At 35.0% G+C, this 22,540-nt stretch overlaps 1 protein-coding gene across 1 annotated transcript in view; it reads right to left on the bottom strand.

The window, feature by feature from the left end:
- Nucleotides 1-21,418, bottom strand: part of LOC107187321 — a 30,398-nt gene extending 8,980 nt beyond the window's left edge. Inside the window, exons 1-2 of the mRNA XM_015575394.1 lie at nucleotides 21,379-21,418; nucleotides 8,499-8,900 (exon numbers count right to left, since the gene is read on the bottom strand). Of these exons, the coding sequence (XP_015430880.1) occupies nucleotides 8,499-8,900; nucleotides 21,379-21,418 (442 nt within the window). The remainder of the gene's footprint in view (nucleotides 1-8,498; nucleotides 8,901-21,378) is intronic.
- Between the last annotated feature and the right edge of the window lie 1,122 nt (nucleotides 21,419-22,540).

Raw genomic sequence — 22,540 nt, 5'->3', positions numbered from 1 at the left:
ATGGCGTTGCAAATTGACCAAAAAAAAACCTGTGAGATGTACCCCCGTGGATGGAACCACGGTCGTATATAAGGTCCGGAAACTCCCGTGGTGGGGGTGATCCTTTAATGAAGACCAAAAGTTTTATGAATCTTTCGCTAGCCACACAGCGCTGCAATCGTTGTGTTCATACAAGAACGCATGTTGATGCAGCGCACGGTCGTATACTCAGTCGTGTACATCGTGTGCACGCGTAATACAAGTTGTGCGCGCTGCCACTAGAGAGCGTGCCACGTAATAATATGATTTTGACTTTTATTCAAAATATACAAATATTTTTCTTTGGAATGTTTGACTTTTGTCCCTCAGATATTATTTTCTTTAACTAAAAGTTAAGAAGGTTCTACTGTCAAAGCGTTTAGTTGTCGTTTATTCATTCATCATGTTTTAACAGCAATAATAGGCGCATGCGCCACAGGGAATGTATACCGCGACTGAACCCATGGACATAGGAATTAGAAGACGGAGCACAAGGTCCCATTCCTAGGTCCATGACTAGGGATGTAAAGACTGTAGTGCCCTCGCTTCGTAGTAAAGTTCGAAAGTACACTTTGTTTCTTTAACGGGTCACCCCCTCCACGGGAGCTTCCGGACCTGTATATACAACAGTGGATGGAACGGACAGTGAAAGGCGGGAAGAGTTTACGATCGCTCGACGGTGGAAGTCGGTGAACGGTGATGTCTGGGCCGCCGCCTTTTAAATTCCACCGAACGAGGATTCAGCGTGATGAAATCGTACAGGATGTGCGTGGGGGAGGAGCTATTGTCACGGATCGTTGATCGAACACGGAACAGGCAGACAGTGAACGATGGGATTGCAAGATGGCGCGTCGATCGAGCGCGGAACCGGCATACAGTGAACCATGATGTAAGAATTAGTGAAATGCTAGATGGCGCGTCGATAGTCGCCGTTGAGACGAATGAAAAGTATTTATCGCGAGATGTGGGTTGGTCGATTGGTATCGGAGTGATGCAAATACGTTCTATTAATTTCTGAAAATGATGGTTCGTATCAGTGACATAATTGCAGCGTGTAACTGAGAGTTTTATTGGCTGCGGTTCTGAAAAGGTCCACCTTTCGATTTTGATGAGACTTGGTAAAATTGTCTTGAATACTCCTGATTGAATATATGTAACAGGTTTCCTAGCGCATTTGAAAATTAATACAGGGTGTTCGACAACTAGTGGGAAAAAAGTTAAGGGGTTATTCTTTGAGGCAATATAAGACGAAAGTCAAGAATAAAGAAATTGCGAAACATGCTTCGTTAGTTAGTTATAAGCGTTTAAAAATTGACCCAAATCATGGCAATCCGCGCGCACAGAGTGTAAGCGGATTACGGCTCATCAGGGGCGTACAGTCACTTTAAAGACTCAACGACGTGCAGGAAAAGTCGGTAGAACAGCTGTTTACTTACCCCGTAGAAGATGTCGATAACTTGTGCCCGCGGTATTTGAGTCGAATCCACCTGTATCGCATTAACTCTGATTACTCGATAAAATTCGCAAGAAATGTAAATATCTTCTTACGAATATTATCGAGTAGAGAGGGTTAATGCCCCCTCTAGTTGTCACGTATCAGAATTGTCCTGTCCACGAGTATTCATGAAATTAATCCGCACATGCACGTACATCACAGACGTCCGCGAAAAGTGTCCACACACACTGAGCGTTTGTCATGTCCGCGAAAAATGTCCATACACACTGCGCGATTGTCACGTCCGCGAAAAATGTCCGTACACACTGCGTGATTGTCCCGACCGCGAAAAATGTTGACACACTGCGCGATTAAGTAGACCCGCGAGCTGTTCCTCCTGTTTAACACTCTACAGGTTACACAAAACTAACACTCAAAATAATTAATTTAAAACTATTTAACACTAATTTTTAATCTACACTAATTAATTTATAACAACTATTTATACTAATTTTTAACACGCTATAATTAATAAAACCTGCAATAATGAATAAAATCTACAATATTTAATAAAGCTTGCAATAATTAATAAAATCTACAGTATTTAATAAAACCTACAATAATTAATAAAATCTACAATACTTAATAAAACCTACAATAATTAATAAAACAGACAATAATTAATTTGCACTTTTTATAACGACGACATACGCAACACTACTAAATAATCACTACGTAATCGCTAAATAAACTAAAACTTAGTTTTCCGAACATGAACTCTATTTGCTCGTAGAATGCAAAGGGCAGCGTTCGGAAAGGACAACTGATATTGTTGCACTGATCCTCCCTCGTTAGGATCGATGTGGCGTAATAGGTCGATCCCCACTCTTTCGTGGTCAATACTTTTTGGGAAGGAAAAACTGCATGGGAAAGTGTCTTGGTGGTCACGTTTCTTTTCGTATATTCTTAGAGCAACATCTGTATATTGACTTACTGTATGTTTTACGCGCATTGCACATTTTATTACCACTTCGATCTTACTCCAAGTGTTTGAGGTTCTTGTTTCCGCAAAAAAATAATATGCAATTAACATGGATCATACAAAACGTATAATGATATTAGAATGAAACTAAGATGAAATTTGCCGCACCTTCATTACGATGCATGAAGAAACTAAGAAACTAAAATAAATAAAATTGTTAAACACATACATTCGGTGTAATATGAACCATTTCTAACATGGAATTGGAATTCGAGGTTGAAAGTTCTTTTTACAAGTTAATGTCTAGAGGGACGGCCGAAAACACAATAGGCAAGGTCTTCGTCGATGGCAGTAAGACGTTACAGGAAATCGGCGGGTGGTCGTCCTGCAGAAGACAAGAGGCAGTTTTATAATGTCCAGACGCGCGCTCCCTCGGCATCGTGGCCAAGTAGCCTCGAGGCCCCGAGTGGTGTATGAGAAAAAAATACAGATGTTGCTCTAAGAATATACGAAAAGAAACGCGACCTCCAAGACACTTTCCCATGCAGTTTTTCCTTCCCAAAAAGTATTGACCATGAAAGAGTGGGGATCGACCTATTACGCCACATCGATCCTAACGAGGGAGGATCAGTTCAACAATATCAGTCGTCCTTTCCGAACGGTGCCCTTTGCATTCTACGAGCAAATAGAGTTCATCTTCGGAAAACTAAGTTTTAGTTTATTTAACGATTACGTAGTGATTATTTAGTAGTGTCGCGTATGTCGTCGTTATAAATAGTGCAAATTAATTATTGTCTGTTTTATTAATTATTGTAGGTTTTATTAAGTATTGTAGATTTTATTACTTATTGCAAGTTTCATTAAATATTGTAGATTTTATTCATTATTGCAGGTTTTATTAAATATTGTAGGTTTTATTCATTATTGCAGGTTTTATTAAATATTGTAGGTTTTATTAATTATAGCGTGTTAAAAATTAGTATAAAAGTTAGTGTTAAATAGTTTTAAATTAATTATTTTGAGTGTTAGTTTTGTGTAACCTATAGAGTGTTAAACCCAACCGAGGAACAGCCCGCGCGGGTCTACTTAATCGCGCAGTGTGTGAACATTTTTCGCGGTCGGGACAATCGCGCAGTGTGTATGGACATTTTTCGCGGACGGGACAATGGCTCAGTGAGTGTGGACACTTTTCGCGGACTTCTGAGGTGTACGTGCGTGTGCGGATTAATTTCATGGATACTCGTGGACAGGACAATTGTGATACGTGACAACTAGAGGGGGCATTAACCCTCTCTACTCGATAATATTCGTAAGCAGATATTTACATTTCTTGCGAATTTTATCGAGTAATCAGAGTTAATGCGATACGGGTGGATTCGACTCAAATACCGCGGGCACAAGTTATCGACATCTTCTACGGGGTAAGTAAACAGCTGTTCTACCGACTTTTCCTGCACGTCGTTGAGTGTTTAAAGTGACTGTACGCCCCTGATGAGCCGTGATCCGCTTACACTCCATGCGCGCGGATTGCCATGATTTGGGTCAATTTTTAAACGCTTACAACTGACGAACGAAGCATTTTTCGCAATTTTGTTATTCTTGACTTTCGTCTTATTTTGCCTCAAAGAATAACCCCTTAAATTTTTTCCCACTAGTTGTCGAACACCCTGTATAAACAGCGTGTTAGATTTAAATCGACCCATTCGAATGTCTCCGAAACTGTTGAGGATATTAAAAAATGTTTTAGACAAAAATTAAATGGTATCAGGGGGCTACCTCCCTGATACTCTTAACTTTTTTCTATGTGTACGCGTAAAGGTCATATGAAGGTCAACTTTGTTTTTGCAAATGAAATTGTGTATATTTGAATGCACTATTTGATGGTACGTGTTATTCCCTACAAGAAGTATTAAGTTACTTACGGCGAATTAATGCATTAGAAAATATACGATTCTATTTAAGAAACAAAGTTAACGTTCATATGAGCTCTACGCGTCCACATAGAAAAAAGTTAATTACATCAGGAAGTTTGCCCCCTGATACCATTTAACTTTTGTCTGAAACATTTTTTAATATGCTCAACAGTTTCGGAGACATTCGAATGGGTCAATTTAAATGGGCCACCCTCTATATATATTTATTTATATAAAAACCTTTTATATACGTTCATTTGGGAGTATTTAAGACACTTTTATTAACAAGTGATATCACTCAAATATAACACGCCGATTTTAATGCCGTTTGGTACAAAGATAGTATTTGTAGCTGCTGACATTCACATCCAACGAGGTGAGAACAGCCCTCAATTTCGTGGGTACAAAATAGATTTTTTTTAATATCTCGTAGACTATTCGAATTAGGTAAGACAATTGTTAAGAAAAATGTTTTTTAATAATAAATATAACTGCTTCAGTAGTTTTTCGAAATATCAGTTTGTTTAAACAATTACTTTTTATATTTTAGTATTTTGAAATACAACTTAAGTAGTTACTTTTATTGTTAAAAATTACAGAATTTTTGTTAACAAATATCTTTTCTAATTTAAATAGTTTGTGAGATATTAAGGAAAATCTATTTTTCATCTACGACTTCGAGGGTTGCTTTCACCCTCTAGATGTGAACGTGAGCAGTTCAACAAAATAATACCCGTTAAATATTTTTCAAAATACTACCTCTGTATCAAACGGCATTAAAATCGGTGTGTTAGACTCGAATAACGTTCTTTATAAGTTTCATCAAAATCGACAGGTGGAGCTTTTCAAAGCTACATTCGTTTCGTTTCTTCTTGTGAATTTTATGAGAATCTTTGCTTTCGTTGATTAGTATCGATGTTACGAATGTTTGCAAAGTGCAAATTTTTGTGATCGCGACACATTCCTTTACGAAAAGGTTACGACTATTAAATGAATACGTGGTTTTTGTGATCCAGTCTGTTGGAATATACAGTAAACGTTACGTGCATTGTAAAAATAAGAACGAAAAGAATATTATAAAATGGTAAAAACTGAAGGATTCTTTGAATAATCAGGAAAGAACACTTTTTTTTAGAAATGGGCAAAACAGGATTATTTTACCGATTTGTAACGTAACTGAAGTGGATTAACAAGTCACATCGAGCATAGGGATAATGTAACATAATAATCGAAGAGAAAACATGAAAGTGCTGAAAACATAGTGCAACACCGCACTTCTTTGATACCTTTTCTCGGACGTTGATCATCCACGCTATAGCACATGCAGCACAGTAAAAGAAAATCGAAAGTTATGGAATGCTGATTTCACTTCAGTTATGCACCAGATTTCAGTTTGAATTTTTTGTTCGGCTTTATAAACTTCAAAACATGTTCATTCAAGCTGCTCTAATAATTTTTTGTTCACTTTGACCTTAAGATACTCAGGTGTAGTGTGTATACATATATTTGGTATCATGTGTAAGATGCGATGCTTTTACGTGAGTCAATCAGTAATTCACAATTTTTTCTAAATTAGATTAAAAAGAAACAGTAATACAAGATAATACAATAATACGAGATGGTGAATTAAAACCATTTTGTTATTTTATTAAATAATAAATGAGAAATATTTTTTTCACTCTGGTTTCTGTAGACTATAAAAATCGAAATTTCCATAAATATTTACAGTTTACAAAAATTACCATTTTGTATGCAATAATGTAATTTCAGTTCTAAAATGTATAAATATACAAGCACACTACATTTTAAATTATATTGTCAATTTTTAAGAAATTATATGGTGGATTACTTATTGGTACACCTACTGCAATAAATTTTATCGCTTAAGGATGATACAACAAGAAAAACAAGAAGACATTATTCTATATACAAAAATATACAAAAATGTGGAAGAACATTTTTCCGTACAATGTTTTGTTTCCAAGATAATTAAATTTGTAAATTCATGTAACAACATTTGCTCATATTTTTAATAACTAATGACTGGGAAACGAGGTCTCGAACGCAATTTTGTCTACGCTGTGAAAGGGTCCCATATTTTTATTAACACCCTGATGTTCCGTGCTGACAATAAGTAAAAACGGAATGTAATGAATAGACGCGTCAGTCAAATCAGTCTATTCAGATCCAAATTGGATTATCTCGGAAACGAAGCAAGCTACGAAAAAACTGTGTATTTTACATATTCGACTCATTTTTGTATGTAGAATAACCTCCCGTTCGGTTTAACTACCTGTCCTGGCTCATTCTGTATAGCTGGACAATGTACAATTAACCCTTTTAGACTCAAGGCTTTAGGGTGTTTACAATGTTAATTGTCTTTAACAAATGTTTCATGGAATTTCAAATGTTTTCCAGAGTTTTTGTTACAAAAATTCTCTAAGCTGTTTAGCAAGACGTCGCCCAAGTTCTTAACTGTTCTAATGCCAGTTTGAAAATAAAGGTTAATCAATCTACATTCGTCTCAATGGTCCAAAGAATACATATTCACCACAATATAAAGAATATTCAACCTAGAAAACAACAAATATTCTTTTAAATCCTAACTCTGAAACTTTGAAAGTATTTTTTTCTAATGATTGTATCTCCAAATACTAACAACAATTAAAAAGTTATGTTGACAATAAGATAAAATTGTGTAAAATATTGTAATACGTAGCTACTCAGTAGATGATAGTATAGTGTGTTTGATTATTTCCTTACTTTCCTGCTTGTATAGCATTAAACTTCGGAAACTTTACACTCAGTTTTCTCACAAGAGAATCACCCCAACTGTACCATTTCGATTTTATCGATCTTTCGTAGGATGATAGAGTACATATTTCTAATGATATGCATGAAATATTTGCTGTAGTTACTTGATAGTTTTGAAGGTATAATTAATTAAAATTACATACCTAGTTATACAGGTATTAAGAATATAGGTGTCTGCTCATGATATTATTGTGAAAAATGATTTAATTTTTTGTACTAATTAATTTTCACGCAATAAGTCACTTCGCCATCGTGGATTTCACAAACAGACATCTATATTTATAATACGTATACAGGGTGACCCAAAAATATGGGACAATTCGCAACATTTATATTCCTCATGCAAATACAAATCGAAAAGTCGTTTACCGGTTTTTATAATCTGAAGCTCTATTTCCGACATATTAGTAGTTAAACGAACTCCAATCAGCTGAACGGTGGGCCACCCGTACGCGCAGACGCAGTCAAGAAGCAGATGCCAGTGACTTGGGTCGTGGCCCACCGCTCAGCTGATTGGAGTTCGTTTAACTGCTAATATCACGGAAATGGATCTTCGGATTACAAGACGGTAAAGGACTTTTTGATTTATATTCGCATGAGGAGTATGCGTGTTGCGGACTGTCCCATCTTTTTGTAACTTTCATTAATTATACATTCAAAACTATCAAGTAACGACGGCTAATATTTGCACAAATTTCATTAGAAATATACAGGGTGAATCACGAATCGTGATCAGTAGATATCATTAGATGTGTTCCAATGTACAGAACGAAATGTTTACAAACAGTAGACAAGAGTTCAATATCGGAACGCGTACAATAGCGTAGCATACGATACATATTTCTTTAATCTTTTCTCGACCCAGATGAAAAAAAAGTAACACATGTCATGTTATGATACTAACCAAATTCGTCTTGAAATCCTCTAACAGATAGGCGTAAAAAAATTATAGGTGCATTTGCAAAAAATTGAAGGTGACCTTAAAAAATCATGAAAAAAAAAAAAAGAGTTGACAAAAAATTTGCTATAATCACATTAAAGCTCTCTTGAAATCATGCTATATTTGATGAAAACATTTTCGATCGGACTGTTAATAACAGAGTAATCTCTACTGATCACGATTCGTGGTTCACCCTGTATATTCTATCACCGTACAAAAGAATGGTAAAATCGAAGTGGTACAGTTGGGGTCCTTCTCCTGTCAGTTTAGAAACTAGTGGAGATATAACACTTAAGAACCAGAGCGACAAATTGCTCTCTAAAAATCGCTGAACCTAAAAAGGTTAAGTAGCAAGGATCCATTTAAATGCAAGTATGTCGAGACATTCGGACTTACCTTCGTTCTTGCATTCGGGCACTTGATCAGCCCACATGCAGACTCTGGCCTCACGGTCGTATGCTAGTCCGGGGCTGCACTGGTACCTGGACGATTCGCCGTTCCAGCAGTTCCAGAACACGTCGCATTTCTTGTCGTCGGCGAAGATACCGTACAGTCGGGGACAATGGGACGTGCTGACCGCTGGCTCCAGTTGCGTTCTGTCGCCGCAGTCGACGTTGTGGAGGTAGTCGCAGTTCTCGGTGAGGAACTTGCTGTCGCTGGCGTCGAACGCAAGACCGTTGCCGCAGGTCTTCAATTCGGCGACGTTGTTATCGCATTTCCAGTATTTGTCGCAGGATATGTGGTGAGGGTAGAAACCGAAGTCGTCTGGGCATTTGAATGATTCTTGGGCGGTCGCGCCTGTAAACGTAACAATAATGATTTAGCTTCATTGTTCGATTGGATGTTGCACGAGGACGGACGAGGAATACAGTGAAATCCCGCTAATTCGATACTATTAAAAACTAGGTGGGGCTGGATTATTGGAATATACGAAATACAGGAGGTAAATAATATGTGAAATTATCATACTATATGATTAAACTCATTGGATATATTAAATTAAAAAAATACATATAATTATGTATTGCACGATACTATTGGTACACTACTATTCTGTGTTAGAAATTATAGTCTTTAATAGATGTTTGCCTTTTTGCAACTATTTTTCCTTTAAACACCTTCTCACGTAGTCTCCGCAAAGTTATGATTTCCTCAGTGGGTATTGAATTTTCTTCTGCCGAGGTGATACAGAAAACAAAATACGCGAGCCTCGCTGTCGGATTACTTGGCGGGATGTACTATCGAAGGGTCGGATTAACGAGATTTTACTGTATTGATTTTAACACTTTGACCAATCGAAGGGTTAGATCATAGATTCCCGCAGTGGGCGCTGATCACATCTGGAGAAGCGTTCTAGTTAGTGGATGGTTACCAAATTTGGACCATCGTCCAGGTTGGACCATTATAGTACTTGTCATGTGTAAGTGATTTGCGCTGTATGATAGACAATATGTTTAGGATAGTGGTGATTGCATTAACTAACTTACAAATAATAAGCAACACATGACAAGTTACAGTAGTGATCCAACCTAGGCGATGGTCCAAATTCGACAACTTTCCCTTGTTTTATTTTCTTTATTTTCAATCTGACTTTTTAACATTTTAGATTACACAGACAATTACACGTGGAAATTTTGATAATAGAGTTGGTTTACCCGAAGAAAGCGCTGAACAGAACAAATTTTTTCATTATCGATAGACTTATCGATTAAAACAACTCGTAATGTTCGGATATATAGAATAATTTAAATTTAATTGAATTATTTAAAATTAGTGAAAAATACTATCGATTGTAATGCTTGCTGTTATGAAAAAAGTGTCTTAAAAAACAAGTAGTTCTTGGACTGACATTTATTGAAACAAAAATTCTGCAACTTTGTGATATAATTACAGAAAAGCAAGCAGGATTAAATTGTTTATCATTTCCTTGATTCTAAAAGAAATCACATAATTTTAATGCGTATAGCATTTATTGCTCTGAATCAGATTTGATTCACGGACTTTTGTTTCACTGGTTCGTGAATCAAAACCGCCCTGTTCCATATATTAGTCAAGGCAGAGTGAACACGATAATAATGTTAAGATAATGTCTAGTACGCAAGGAAGTTCAATGGCGAGATAAACAAGATACCATTGTGTTCCTCATCTGATAATAAATTTAAACTCACGATAACAATAGAAGGAAAAAAGGGAAAATGAAAGTGTTACTTTCTATTACATTTTCTATACCGAACTGCTCTAAAAAAATGATGATCTCATTGGCAAGATACTGATAATTTATTACTGATTTCATTAAAGTGGAAATATAAATTTTTTTACATTAATCTAACTAACAAAATTAATTTGTATATTGAAATGAGCTAAATATTTTCTTAATAATCGACAATATAATAATATTAATCATAGATACATTTATTTTAGATGTAGGTATGTCTTAATTACAGATAATAGATAAATCCATGAACTTTCTCGTGATAATGAATAAAATGAGGGGAAAAACATAATATTAATACAAAGAAGATACATTGAAAATTTTATGCAATTATATCATAGAAGGCAGAAGATTAAAAACTTTGAATGTTTTATTTCTTTTTATTTTAAATCCTCACAGATTTTAAGTAAAGTAAATTCTTGTTTATTTTATGACAAATACAATGATTTATAAAACAAAATCATTTGTATAAAGTAGTCTACAAAGCTGCCAATTTTGATTCTGTTTTCATAAATGACACCAAGTAAAAATTCTTAACATCACCTTATTACAAATAAGCTAAAATTTCGTATGCAAAAATGATCACTAATCACTAGACTGCGGATTTTATGTATTTATAGTATACACGATCATTTAGATCTCGCAATCAGTATACCAATAAATTAATGAAGTTTAATTAGGTATAAAAAGAAAACAACTCAACGTTAATTTATAAGATCGATAAAGGAGCTTAATTACAATAAGAAAAGGAACAATTTTTCTTTCGAACAAGAAAATGAAGATCGTATCTCTTTTCTGGTATCATGCTGTAAAAGTCATGTTTGCTATATAACACTAGAAATAAAAAAGTTCAATAGTTGCAGCGTGTTTAACAACGTAACTGACATGATATTAATAGAAGAACATAAACAAGAAAGTTTACTTCCGATAAAGGCTTATTTATAGGAGCAAGATGATTGAGAAAGTTTATTGAACGTCCAAAAAAGGAAGCATTTCCGCAACGAAAGGACAGCTAAAAAGAGTTTACTATCGAGAATCTTATTCAGTTAGTTTCTGTCTTCAGTAGGCTTCACAGTCCCACTGATTAACAAAGTCTTATTAAAAATAAATATACTAAAAACAATCAGTTCAAATAAATCAATTTCACAATTATATTAGTAGCATTAGTAGGAAGAATACGGTAATATACATATATTTCTTTCTCTTCGTTTGAACGTGTAACATTGCAGTGGTACGATCATTATATTGCAAATTCCAAAGATGTATAACATTAAATTTTCTAGAAGAAAAAAGTCGGAATTTATACTAATATAATTATTTATATTTAAATGTATCAATAAGTAATCCACTATGTTTTACCAACTTGATATTTATATTTAGGAAATGACAAGGCTATATTGTTGCAATAAAGTCCACCGTCGTCCTCTAACATCCTCTGTTATTGAGATGTTCCGAATATAATTTATTTTACCACTTTATTAATACAAAATAGTAGATTACTTATCGGTAGGCCTAATACAAAGATCTGCAGTCAATTTGTTTCGAATAAAAACATTCGTAATAAAGAACCAAAAAATTATGTTTCATTGTGAATTTACATTAAAACCGCAGCATTACAACTTGAATAATAGTCATAGTTTGAGAAAATTAGCTAAAGAAACTGTTGAATAAGACTTTATAGACGAAGCAATCGGAATAGGTATTGTAATTTAAGCTGATTATACACTCGTTCGTTAGAATAGAAATGAAAGGAAGGATCCTCATTGTGGTCACGACTTCGAAGATTTCAGTTTGGAGGCTGTTTATTATTTTAATGGGGAATAAATTGAAGTACATATTTCTCCGTTGAATTGATCTAAACGTGGTCAGATATTCTCCAAGTTGAGAACGATCCGCGGGTAAAAATCTGTTCTGCGGTTACGCCCGGTGCAACATTTAATCGTGCCAGGGATCCAGGTAATCGTGGACAATTTTACCGCTCTGGGAATATTTATCTTGATGGGAAAATTAAATAATAAAACTGATTGTTGCCTACAAAATAGCACTTCCTTCTTTATTTCGCATTTAGGCAGGAAGAGAAATGATTTTTCAAGAAGAACAACGGGTTTCGTTAATCTGTAGATCGGTTGTTTCATCGATCGTAATCGCCATTTAAATTTGGTTTAGGTTTTTCGAAGTTTAATTTTGAGATTACTTGTTGTTTGGAATAATTCCGGGATTAAAGAATATAATAACTTTGTTAGTTATTAAGAGACGGCAGATTATATCCATTTGTAGTAGATACAATGGAGATAATAAAAATAAAATAGAAACATTCGTGTAGTTTAAAATAGACGGCAGTTTTTCATTATTTTGTAAAACCATTTATTGATGTAATAACTTTATGAATTAGTCCATGAGAATCGGGATTCATATGAATGTAATACAAATAAAATATAATTAACTATTTATCTTGCGATCATTGTGTAACATTTCTGCATTAATTTACAAAATTATGTTTGTTAAATTTGAATCAATATTTTTAAATAATTACATGACTTCATGTTACGACTAATTTTTCGTTTTTATAAATTATTCCTTAAAACATAGATTTGATTAAATTTCTACAGTATTTCTATCTCTCTCAATTCAGTGGTCCAGCTGTGTTCATTTTTTAGGTACAAGAAAAGAAATATCATATAAACATAAGTTTTAGAAACACTTTATTAAAAACTTATAACAAATAAAAACGAGAAGATAGTAATTTATTGAATATCTTTGTGTTTATTAAACAACACTGTAGACCAAACATTTGGAATTACGTTGCGAATTGAAGACAATTGAGATTTGCTTGTTCATCCCATTAATTTAAGGTACTGTAAATGTGCTTAAATTAATTAATTTGAAATCAGTCAAATAGTTCATTAGGTTATACTGAATATTTTTGTTATAACTTTTCAATACAATGTTTTGGTAGGTATATTTATAAAATATATTTTTTTTAAATTCTGTTCATAGAATATACTGACAAAGTTTGATCATACAATTGTGAAACACTGAGCATATTTAAAAATCAATTAGTTCAGTACAACGCGTGTTTAGTGAGCTAATTGAAGTGTGATGATCTGAATATTAAAAATATTAAGAGGTACCAACATAATTAAGTGCGGCCATTTTTATGGTGTTGCTAATTTACATTCGGTGCAGTGATGCGATTAATTTGAACTGCGATATTACCGAAACAAACAAGGTAAACTTAAACATAATATTGTCTGAAATATATTGATTAACGATACATTTACTTGTAATATATTAAATAACAATAAAACCTGAAATATATTGACCAACAATAAGTTTTTATTAACTGTCTATGTAAATTATTAAATTAGATTTCGTGATCAACGTTTTATCTTTTACTAATGTAGTTTCCTATTGTTTGATAACATTAATTTATCGATTTTTTCATAAATTTTTTGTTAAATCAGATTATAGTAACAGTAACTGTTTCGTAGAAAATCATTATTCCATATGATTCCACTTTGTGGAAACATTTTTGTTTCTCCCTCTTGTTAATTTCCGTAACGATTTTTTTATTTTCTGTGTTATAACTAAAACCGGATTTTTTCTTATTATTGACATGGGGATAACATACCCGAATATTTTCCCTTCTAAAAACAGCTTTCAAAACGTCAGTCGCAAGATTATAGTTACATTATAAGCATTTAATTTACTATTTAACCTTTTAATTCTTTTATTAATATTATTCAATGATCACATGCAATGTATGCCAGATATACCTCCAATAAAATTTTGCTGTACGATAATATTTATCCCACCAAGAACCAGATACGTAAACTAAATATTGTTTATACAATCTTACCTAATAAAAGATGAAAATAGGAATTTACTAGGACGGTCCATAATTTCGTGCGTTTTTTAAATATATTCTTTTGTACTATTCTTTAGAATGTAAAGTTATTTAATTTATATGTATCATAATATCATTTTGAAGCACTTCAAGTGCTCTTTGATGTCGTATATTTTACTTCATTGAGTAATTATATTCCATGTTATTATTTGTTTAGAGAGAAATATGAAAAAATAGGAAAATTGTGTACTTTTGCGTCACTAGTTCAAAGCGGTAAAAGAGGCGAAGAAAATACGCGAAGTGCAAGGCGAAAGTGTTGTTTCAATTCGTACAGCTTAGAAGTGGTTCGGAAAGTTCAAAGACGAGATCAATCTTGAAGACCAACCACGCTCTGGTCACCCTGTCACAGTAAATTTTGAACGCATTCGCACTACTATCGAGGCGAATCCATCAACTAGCATTCCTGAAATGTCCGATAAACACTAAATTCTACGGATATCAATTATTCCGCATTTTCATGTGCTAGACACGGTCAACAAAAGCTGTCGTGATTGCCACACAAAATTGACGCCTGATCACCGGAGGTTAATTTTCAAGATTGGTCTCTCCGTCTTTGAACCTCCTGAACCACTTCCGCGTTGCACGAATCGAAACAACACCTTCGTTTTCCACTTCGCATATTTTTTTCGTTAATTTAAATAGAGACCAAGAAAGTTGATAGTTTACTTGAATATTTATAGATCGCATATCTCTTTGGCTGCTGAATTACAGAAAACTTCCAACATAAGTAACTGGCACAGAATTGAATCGAACAGAAGATAGTGTTCTATGTAAGTACTACGTGTTTGCAACAGGGGAAAGTATCTGCTGCTAGGATACACTCCGTTTGGATAGTAGAAGATACGGATGGTAGAAGGTTCGAATGGTAAAAGGTTCGGATGGTGGAACGTTCGAATGGTGGAAGGTTCTGATGGTAGAACGTATGAATGATAGAAGGTTCACATGATAGAACGTTCGGATGGTAGATCGTTCGAATGGTAGAAGGTTCTGATGGTAGTATGTTCGAATGGTAAAATAGGTTCAGATGGCAGAACGTTCGGATCGTAGAAAGTTCAGATGGTAAAACGTTCGGATAGCAGAATGTTCGAATGGTAAAAAGTTCAGATGGTAGAAGGTTCAGATAGAAGAACGTTCGAATGGTACAAGTTTCGGATGGTAGAACGTTCGAATGGTAGATGGTTTGAGCGCTTGAACGTATGAATGATAAAAGGTTCCGATAGTAGAACGATCGGATGGTAGAAAGTTCAGGTGGTAGAACGTTACAATGGTAGAAGGTTCTGATGGTAGAACGTTTGAATGATGGAAGGTTCGAATGGTAGAAGATTCGAATGGTAAAAGGTTCAGGTGGCAGAACGTTCAGATGGTAGAATGTTCGAATGGTAGAAAGTTCAGATGGTAGAACGTTACAATGATAGAAGGTTCGGATAGCAGAATGTTCGATTGGTAGTAAAATTTGAATGGTAAAAAGTTCAGATGGTAGAAGGTTCAGATAGCAGAACGTTCGAATGGTACGAGTTCCGATGGTAGAACGTTCGGACAGTAGAATATTTGAATGGTAGAACGTTCGAATCTTAGGGTATTTGGATAATGTGTGTTCAAATACGGGAGGTTCTATTCCACTTAAAATTAAACGTTTGGACTCTTAAAATAGCGTTCTGAACCACTAGCAGCGTCGCTAGATACCCCGTGCATTGTCCCCGTGCCTGCTAATTACGCCTAATAATCTGTTATTCTTTTTTCGCGGTGTATGATGTCTGAATAACCTAAACGTCTTATGTAAGGACACAAACTGACTTTCGCCAGGCGCTTTCACTTTGGGCCTAGAGCCAGGCCCTGGCCACCACCAACAACAGCCGCAACACCAACACGGCTCGTGACTGGGCTCTCCCAGCATCCCGTTCACTCCGGCTCTCCTCAACACGTTTTCCATCGTGTGTGCCCTCTCTCTCTCTCTCTCTCTCTCTCTCTCTCTCTCTCTCTTTTTACCTATGCATCTCTCGCAAGACCACGCACACACCTTCTTCGAGCGTCATTTCGCATACGTGAGCGACACGTTCTTGTAGTGTACGTTATATTCACTTTCATTTTTCTCGGGACCGGTCCCATTACCAAACTCCGGGTGTCGAATCTGCTGAAACTACTCCCTGCAATTGTGCAGAGTACAGTAGAATCGCGATTATCAGATACCCCAAAAGTACAAATCAAATACAGATCGAGTGAACGAAGATAATATTGGACCTTCTAGACCAGCGGTTCCTAACCTATTTTGCGTTCTATTTGGCAGTTGATTTCCCTAAATTTTGTACCACCTAATACGAGAAAAATGGTTGTAATTTATATAATTGCTGTTATTCCAATTGTTATCGCGTACCTTTAATACCCCAATAACGTACCCTAGGTTGGAAATCGCTGTTCTAGATGAAATACCTGGAAAACCGTTTATCAGAATGGATTCGGATAATCGAGGTTCCATTGTGGTTCGAGAGAAGCCTTGATTTATGCTTTTTAACAGACACTCTCGTTTTCATAGGAAACGAGTTGGCCACTGGAGGTTGCATGACTGCATTATCATTTTTTAAATAGTAAGTTTGTCTAATAGTACTAAATCTTTAAATAGTGTAACAGTCCTAGATCACAAGACTTTTCTTCCATTCGAATATCATTGACTTTGTTGCAAAAGATATTTTCAATTTGGTGCCTGAGTTCGGTCAATAAATGGGTGCAGTAAATTTTGAACGAAATGTTATCGGTTGACAGTGTGTTAAAAGTGTACAGTAACACCTCGATTATTGGCACACGGTTTAATCTAGCGTTCCATTATCTGAACTTCTACGTAACGTCAGAAATACTTTTTAAGTGGATTTTTGTTAACATTCTCTATACATGTGAATATTGTACGATAAATAGCGATTTGTTGTTTTTATCAGTTTAAATAACCGAAACTTTATTGTACAATATTGTCCAGAACAAGCAGCGAATTTTATGGTAGTTGCTTATTGTAGCTACACTACCGCCTATTAGAAGTTATCAGTGCAGGATTTTATAATTCTGGAACCAGTGAAACGTTATTTTGTAACGATTTGATCCAAGTTGTGGTATCAGTAGGTATTATGCACTGTTTGTGGTCGGTTTTGGTATGTTAGTTTCGTTAAATCTTGGTAGAATCATGTTTTTCTGCTTCGTTAATTGTGACAATATACGGCTGACTGGTCGTTTGTGCCGCTTTTCCTTCTTTCGTTCGTTTTCTTTCCCCTTCGTTGTTTTTCGTACACAGGCTTATTTATGTTTAATCTTATGATTCAGTGGACTTGTCTATAGAAATAAGTAAATTGTTGCAGACAGAGTATATGTATATATTAGTATGGAAAATACCATAAGTTAGAAACATTTGGAATGTTCAGTAAATTCAACGTAGAGAGACTACTACTGAAAAAAGGTATAGTTCAGTAATTTTCATTTTTATATTCTGTTGGGAAAAAATTCGGAAACACTTGAAAATTTTAATAAAGTAACATCTTACTTTCTTGCTGATTTCAATTAACAATTAAAACTCTAATTAAAATCCTAATAAGAACTTGTATAAAAACTTACAATAAAAATTGTATAATCACTTCTTTGAAGTTTCCTATGGAATTTCCTATTAAAAAATCTTAATTAAAAGTTTCAGCGATATTTGTTGGAATTTTTCACTTTAGGGCTGCTTTTTGTAAATACAATTAGCTGTAGTTTTTTTTAAATGTAACTGTTTCATGAGGAAACCGTCGTTTCGATAATTTACTAAAATTGAAAGTATTCAATTAGTATTTAACGGTGTAATAGTAAATTATTTATAACTCATCTAAGTATAGTTTTGTTTCTTTCTCAAATTCCTCCACATAACGATAGTAAAAATTATGTTAACACTTGTGTGGAAAATTTAATTCCTACAGTCAAACGTAATTTGTCGTTCACAGATATTTTCACAATTATAACTAACTTCGTAGTAATAACGTAATATTTGTGCAATATATAATTCTCTACCGTTCGAGAACCTTTATTACTCATTGTCTATCCCAAAGTTAATATGAATTACGAATAGGCACGGTTTTCTGTGTACAGGAAGCATTGCAATTTTTGTTTTTTCATTGTGAATAAATTCGTAGATTTCCAACAATTTCTATTTCACTTTTGTGTAATTCAATGAAAGATCCTGCAAGCTATCGATCGATGTTTACACGAAATTCTTTGGATGTCTTCGTAGCTAAAAATGAGAGTGACTGAATCTCCCCTTTCACTGTTACCTCTGGATCGTGGATCCTTTATATTTATAGCATATGTGAATGTGGAAAATAAAATGAAGGAAGTACATAAAATTCTGACGATATCTTCAGGCTCGTCGGTATTTAATTGAATCATTCATAAAGGAAATAACGTTTCTCTTTAATGCGCATACCTCAATTAACATCAGTTAGCATGTTTGATGATATGTATGGATACAATTTCATTTCAATAATGTAACGAAGCAAGATCTATCAGTTAATCCAATTTAATTGCGATTTAGACACGTGTTTACTTATACTGAAAGAATCGTTGCTTCATTTTGCAATTGAAAATCTCGTGTTTATCCAACGAAAAACAGGCTAAATCAGTTTCTTAGCTAGGCTATATTAGTTTCTAGCCGTCAGTCGATTTTCTTCACCCAATTAACAAGATTGCCCATCCCTGTTTACAAAACTTTCTGATTAATTTAGCAATTCTTTTTCCTGAAATATTGAAATTTTCGGGTAAGTAAGACGATTTATCCAATGCAAAGTTTGATGGATTTTTGCCTTTTAGTGATGGTGGGCGATAATAAGAAGGAACAAGATGGCGAATTGAAATTCTTATGTTTCTCCAACGAAAAGTAGGCTAAATTAGTTTCTTATTTTCAATTAATGAGTTTGTTCGTTCATTTCTTACTGAGTTAGCAATTTTTTCCCATGAAATGTTGGAATTTTCGGTTGGGCAGGATGATTTCTCCAATGCAAAGTTTGATGAATTTTTGTCTTTTGGTAGTGGTGGACGATGATAAGGGGGGTCAAGATCTGGGCCAAGGTTACCCTGTTCCGACGAGGAAAGTCCCGTGGAAGGGGAGGAAAAAGAATGCAAATGCAGGTCGGGACGGTTTCTCTTTGCGCGGAAACTGAATCCGCCTTTCGATCTCGTTTTAATGGTAGATCGTTCGGAGAAATAAATAATAACGAGGCTCGGCGTAGTTAAATAATTGTTCTAAATAAAATCGTCGTAATGGCTGGCTATTGTGGATTTCTAGATACTTCTAAATATTCCATCTCGATATTCAATATTTTACACTAATTTATTTATCCATGGTAGACGAACTAAATCTTTTAAAATTAAAATTTAAAAGTTTTATTAACTTTTGGAATTATAATTTAAAAGTTTCGAAGTGAACATGAGAAAGTAAATCTGTTATGGTTTAATTCTCTGGAAGACAATTGTTATTTCGCTACAGGATACCGTATGGTGAGTAAATTTTCAGGTATCTAATGTCTAATTAATAAAGTATTATAAAACATGGAGTCAGATATGGAATAATAAAATGTTCCACTTTACAGTTTGAGGAACAAATCAGGCAACAGAAAGCTTTGAAATCAATTCGAAATAGTTTGTGTGTAAATTGCTGTCAAAAAAGGAATATTTTTTATACTCCTAAATTTGTGTACAATTTTAGAGTATCTATAACAGTAATTGCAATTAAATTCAATTGATATGGCATCTGTGTATTTTCTAATTGTAAGTAACTGCATAATTAATTCCTCGACAATTCCAAGGTTTATCAGTTGTATCAATGAATAATCCACTACTAGTGTACACGCCCGAAGAAGTAAAAAATCTCAGAAAATAAAAGAAAGATACTTTCACTTTAAAAGTAATAAAAAAAAAACTTTCACTTTAAACTGTATTGCGACACACGATTAAAAAAAGATAATGGATTACTGATTGCTGGCCTGCGGATGTTATTGAAAGTTCACATAATTTCCGGTCAATTCGTAAAAACTATTATCAAACAGTTGTGTATTTTCTTTCTCCAAGCGGTCTGTTCGAATCAAACGGCAAGGAAACGTTCGTATGTCCTACGCGCCTTTCACATTCGCGTCTTGCATAGGCATGTAAATGCACGAACATCCCATGGTTTATTCATCACTATATCTAATTTGAAATACCGAATAATTTGTACAAAATTGACAATTTAAAATTCTTTTGCAAGAATAAGCACCAATTGAGTGTTCTGGTACTAAAATTCGAAAAAATTCCAGAAATGGAGTCCAGTCACTTTGTCATTATTCTGTCACGATAACGATAAAAATTACAGAATCAATGTACATATTACAAATTATTTTGAATGTAGCACATTACTTTTACCAAATCTTTGTGGAATAATAATATTTTTCTCTTTCTTTAATTATCAGATCTGGTCCCATACTTTCGAACGATAGTGTAATCTTATATCTGGACCCCAAAGCCGGAGTGTATTAAGTCCACTTTTTAAACGAAATGACATTTTACATGTGTTCCGTAACAAATTTTTCACTCTCTCCGATAGTGAAAATGATTTCGTTCTCAGCCGTCTAGTTTTTAATATAGGTACATAATAGTCTAAAAATGATATTAAGTTCATATTTTTAAAACAATGTAAAGTCCATCACATAAGGGACTTAATGCAGTGTCCACCATTTTCTACTTATCCAGACCTTTCATAAATCCATTCAACAGTTGGAAAGTAGCGATTGTTCCTCGTAGAATTCATTCAAAATTACAACGATTTTGTACCTTCGATTTTCTCTCCCCTAATGTTTGAAAAGTGTGACTTAGTACACTCTGGCTCCGGGGGTCCAGCTATTCTTTTCCCATTTTCGAACTACAATATGGACGAGGTGCACACTATTATCGTGATCCACACGCGTATGTCACACACTTATGGTTCTCCACTTCCGTAGAAGAAGCGTACGTCCTCGAAATAACACTTTCCCGCCCCTTCTGTTCCGTTCTCCTCGACCATAATTCAGACCCTCCAAACCCCCAATGTCCCACCCCCGCCCCCTATCTTTTGTCAATCAATTATCTTTCTCAATCCTCTCGCGATCGTGTGTATCACGTTTATTTGTCGGGGTACGTACCGGCGATCAGAATGGCGGCTATCACGTAGTACGTCCTCATGGTTTACGAGTCCTCTCGCGTGTGTATACCCGTTGCGAACGTGTCCGTTACTTTTACTCCCCCGGTGTTCGGTTACGGTGTATACGGTGGATCGAAAAACGAAGATTAAAAACAACAAAAAAAAAGAAGGGAAATTAAATCACTGTTTTTTTTCGGCGGGGGGCACCAGGATCCACTGCGCAGAGAGAGAACTCTGTGTTTGCGCCCTGTCGTTCCTCCACCTTTATATAAGTGATACGGTCACGTGTTGTTCCTCTTCCACCTCTTTCACGGAACCTCCTTCTCTTCTCCTCGTCACTTCAAGAAGAGGTACTATGTACATTACTACGTTACACATGCCCCTCTCTTTCTCTCTCTGTTTCTCTGTCTTTCTCTTTTTCGTCCCGTCGCCCGATCTCCCTTTCTTTTTCCTTTATTCTTCTCCACTGAAAATGCCATCCAAAGACGACTTAACAGTAGGTCTGGTAATAACGTGTCCCGTCTCCGTTCGTTCCTCTTCTCCGCGCCTTGTCCCCTCTTTTTCCCTCTCTGTGTCTTTGTTTCCGTTCGCCCTGTCGCCACTGGCTTAAATACTCGAGTAAGTTTTTTTTTTGTATTCTCCACGTCGATATCTTCTGCATCGAGGATGGTCCGGTCTTTTTTTTGGTTTCTCTAATGATTTTTGGTTTTTTTGCTTTCTTTCGATCCTCGACGACGTTTGTTCCTGGACACACACACATGAGAAATTCGCTTTTTGGTTTTGGAGGCGATCAGGACCCTGCTTCTTCTGTTCCTAAGATAGAGACCGGAGTTTCAATAGAATAATGATACTTTGTGGGCGAGTCTAGATCCTTTGGTTAAGAAAAAAATTGGTTAGAAGACTTAATATTTGATATTTGTAAAAATTCAAATCTTTGTGGGCCAGTTTTTAAAAGCAGGAACCAGATAGAAATTTACTTTTCTTGGTCGGATGTTTTGTCAATTTCAAACGAAATTTATGGTTTTGTTCAATTTCATTCATCAATTTTATACGAAACTTATGATTTTGTTAAACTTTATTGAATATACATAAGAAGAATTTAGGGCAGTGTAATAAACGTATTATAAGATTGTTCGAAAGTGTTGCGAGTATAATCTATGTAT

Source organism: Dufourea novaeangliae, unplaced genomic scaffold (genome assembly GCF_001272555.1).
Source record: "Dufourea novaeangliae isolate 0120121106 unplaced genomic scaffold, ASM127255v1 scaffold110, whole genome shotgun sequence".
Classification (NCBI taxonomy): domain Eukaryota; kingdom Metazoa; phylum Arthropoda; class Insecta; order Hymenoptera; family Halictidae; genus Dufourea; species Dufourea novaeangliae.
The sequence above is the reverse complement of the archived record's forward strand: the minus strand, read 5'-3'. Positions and strand labels throughout refer to the sequence as shown.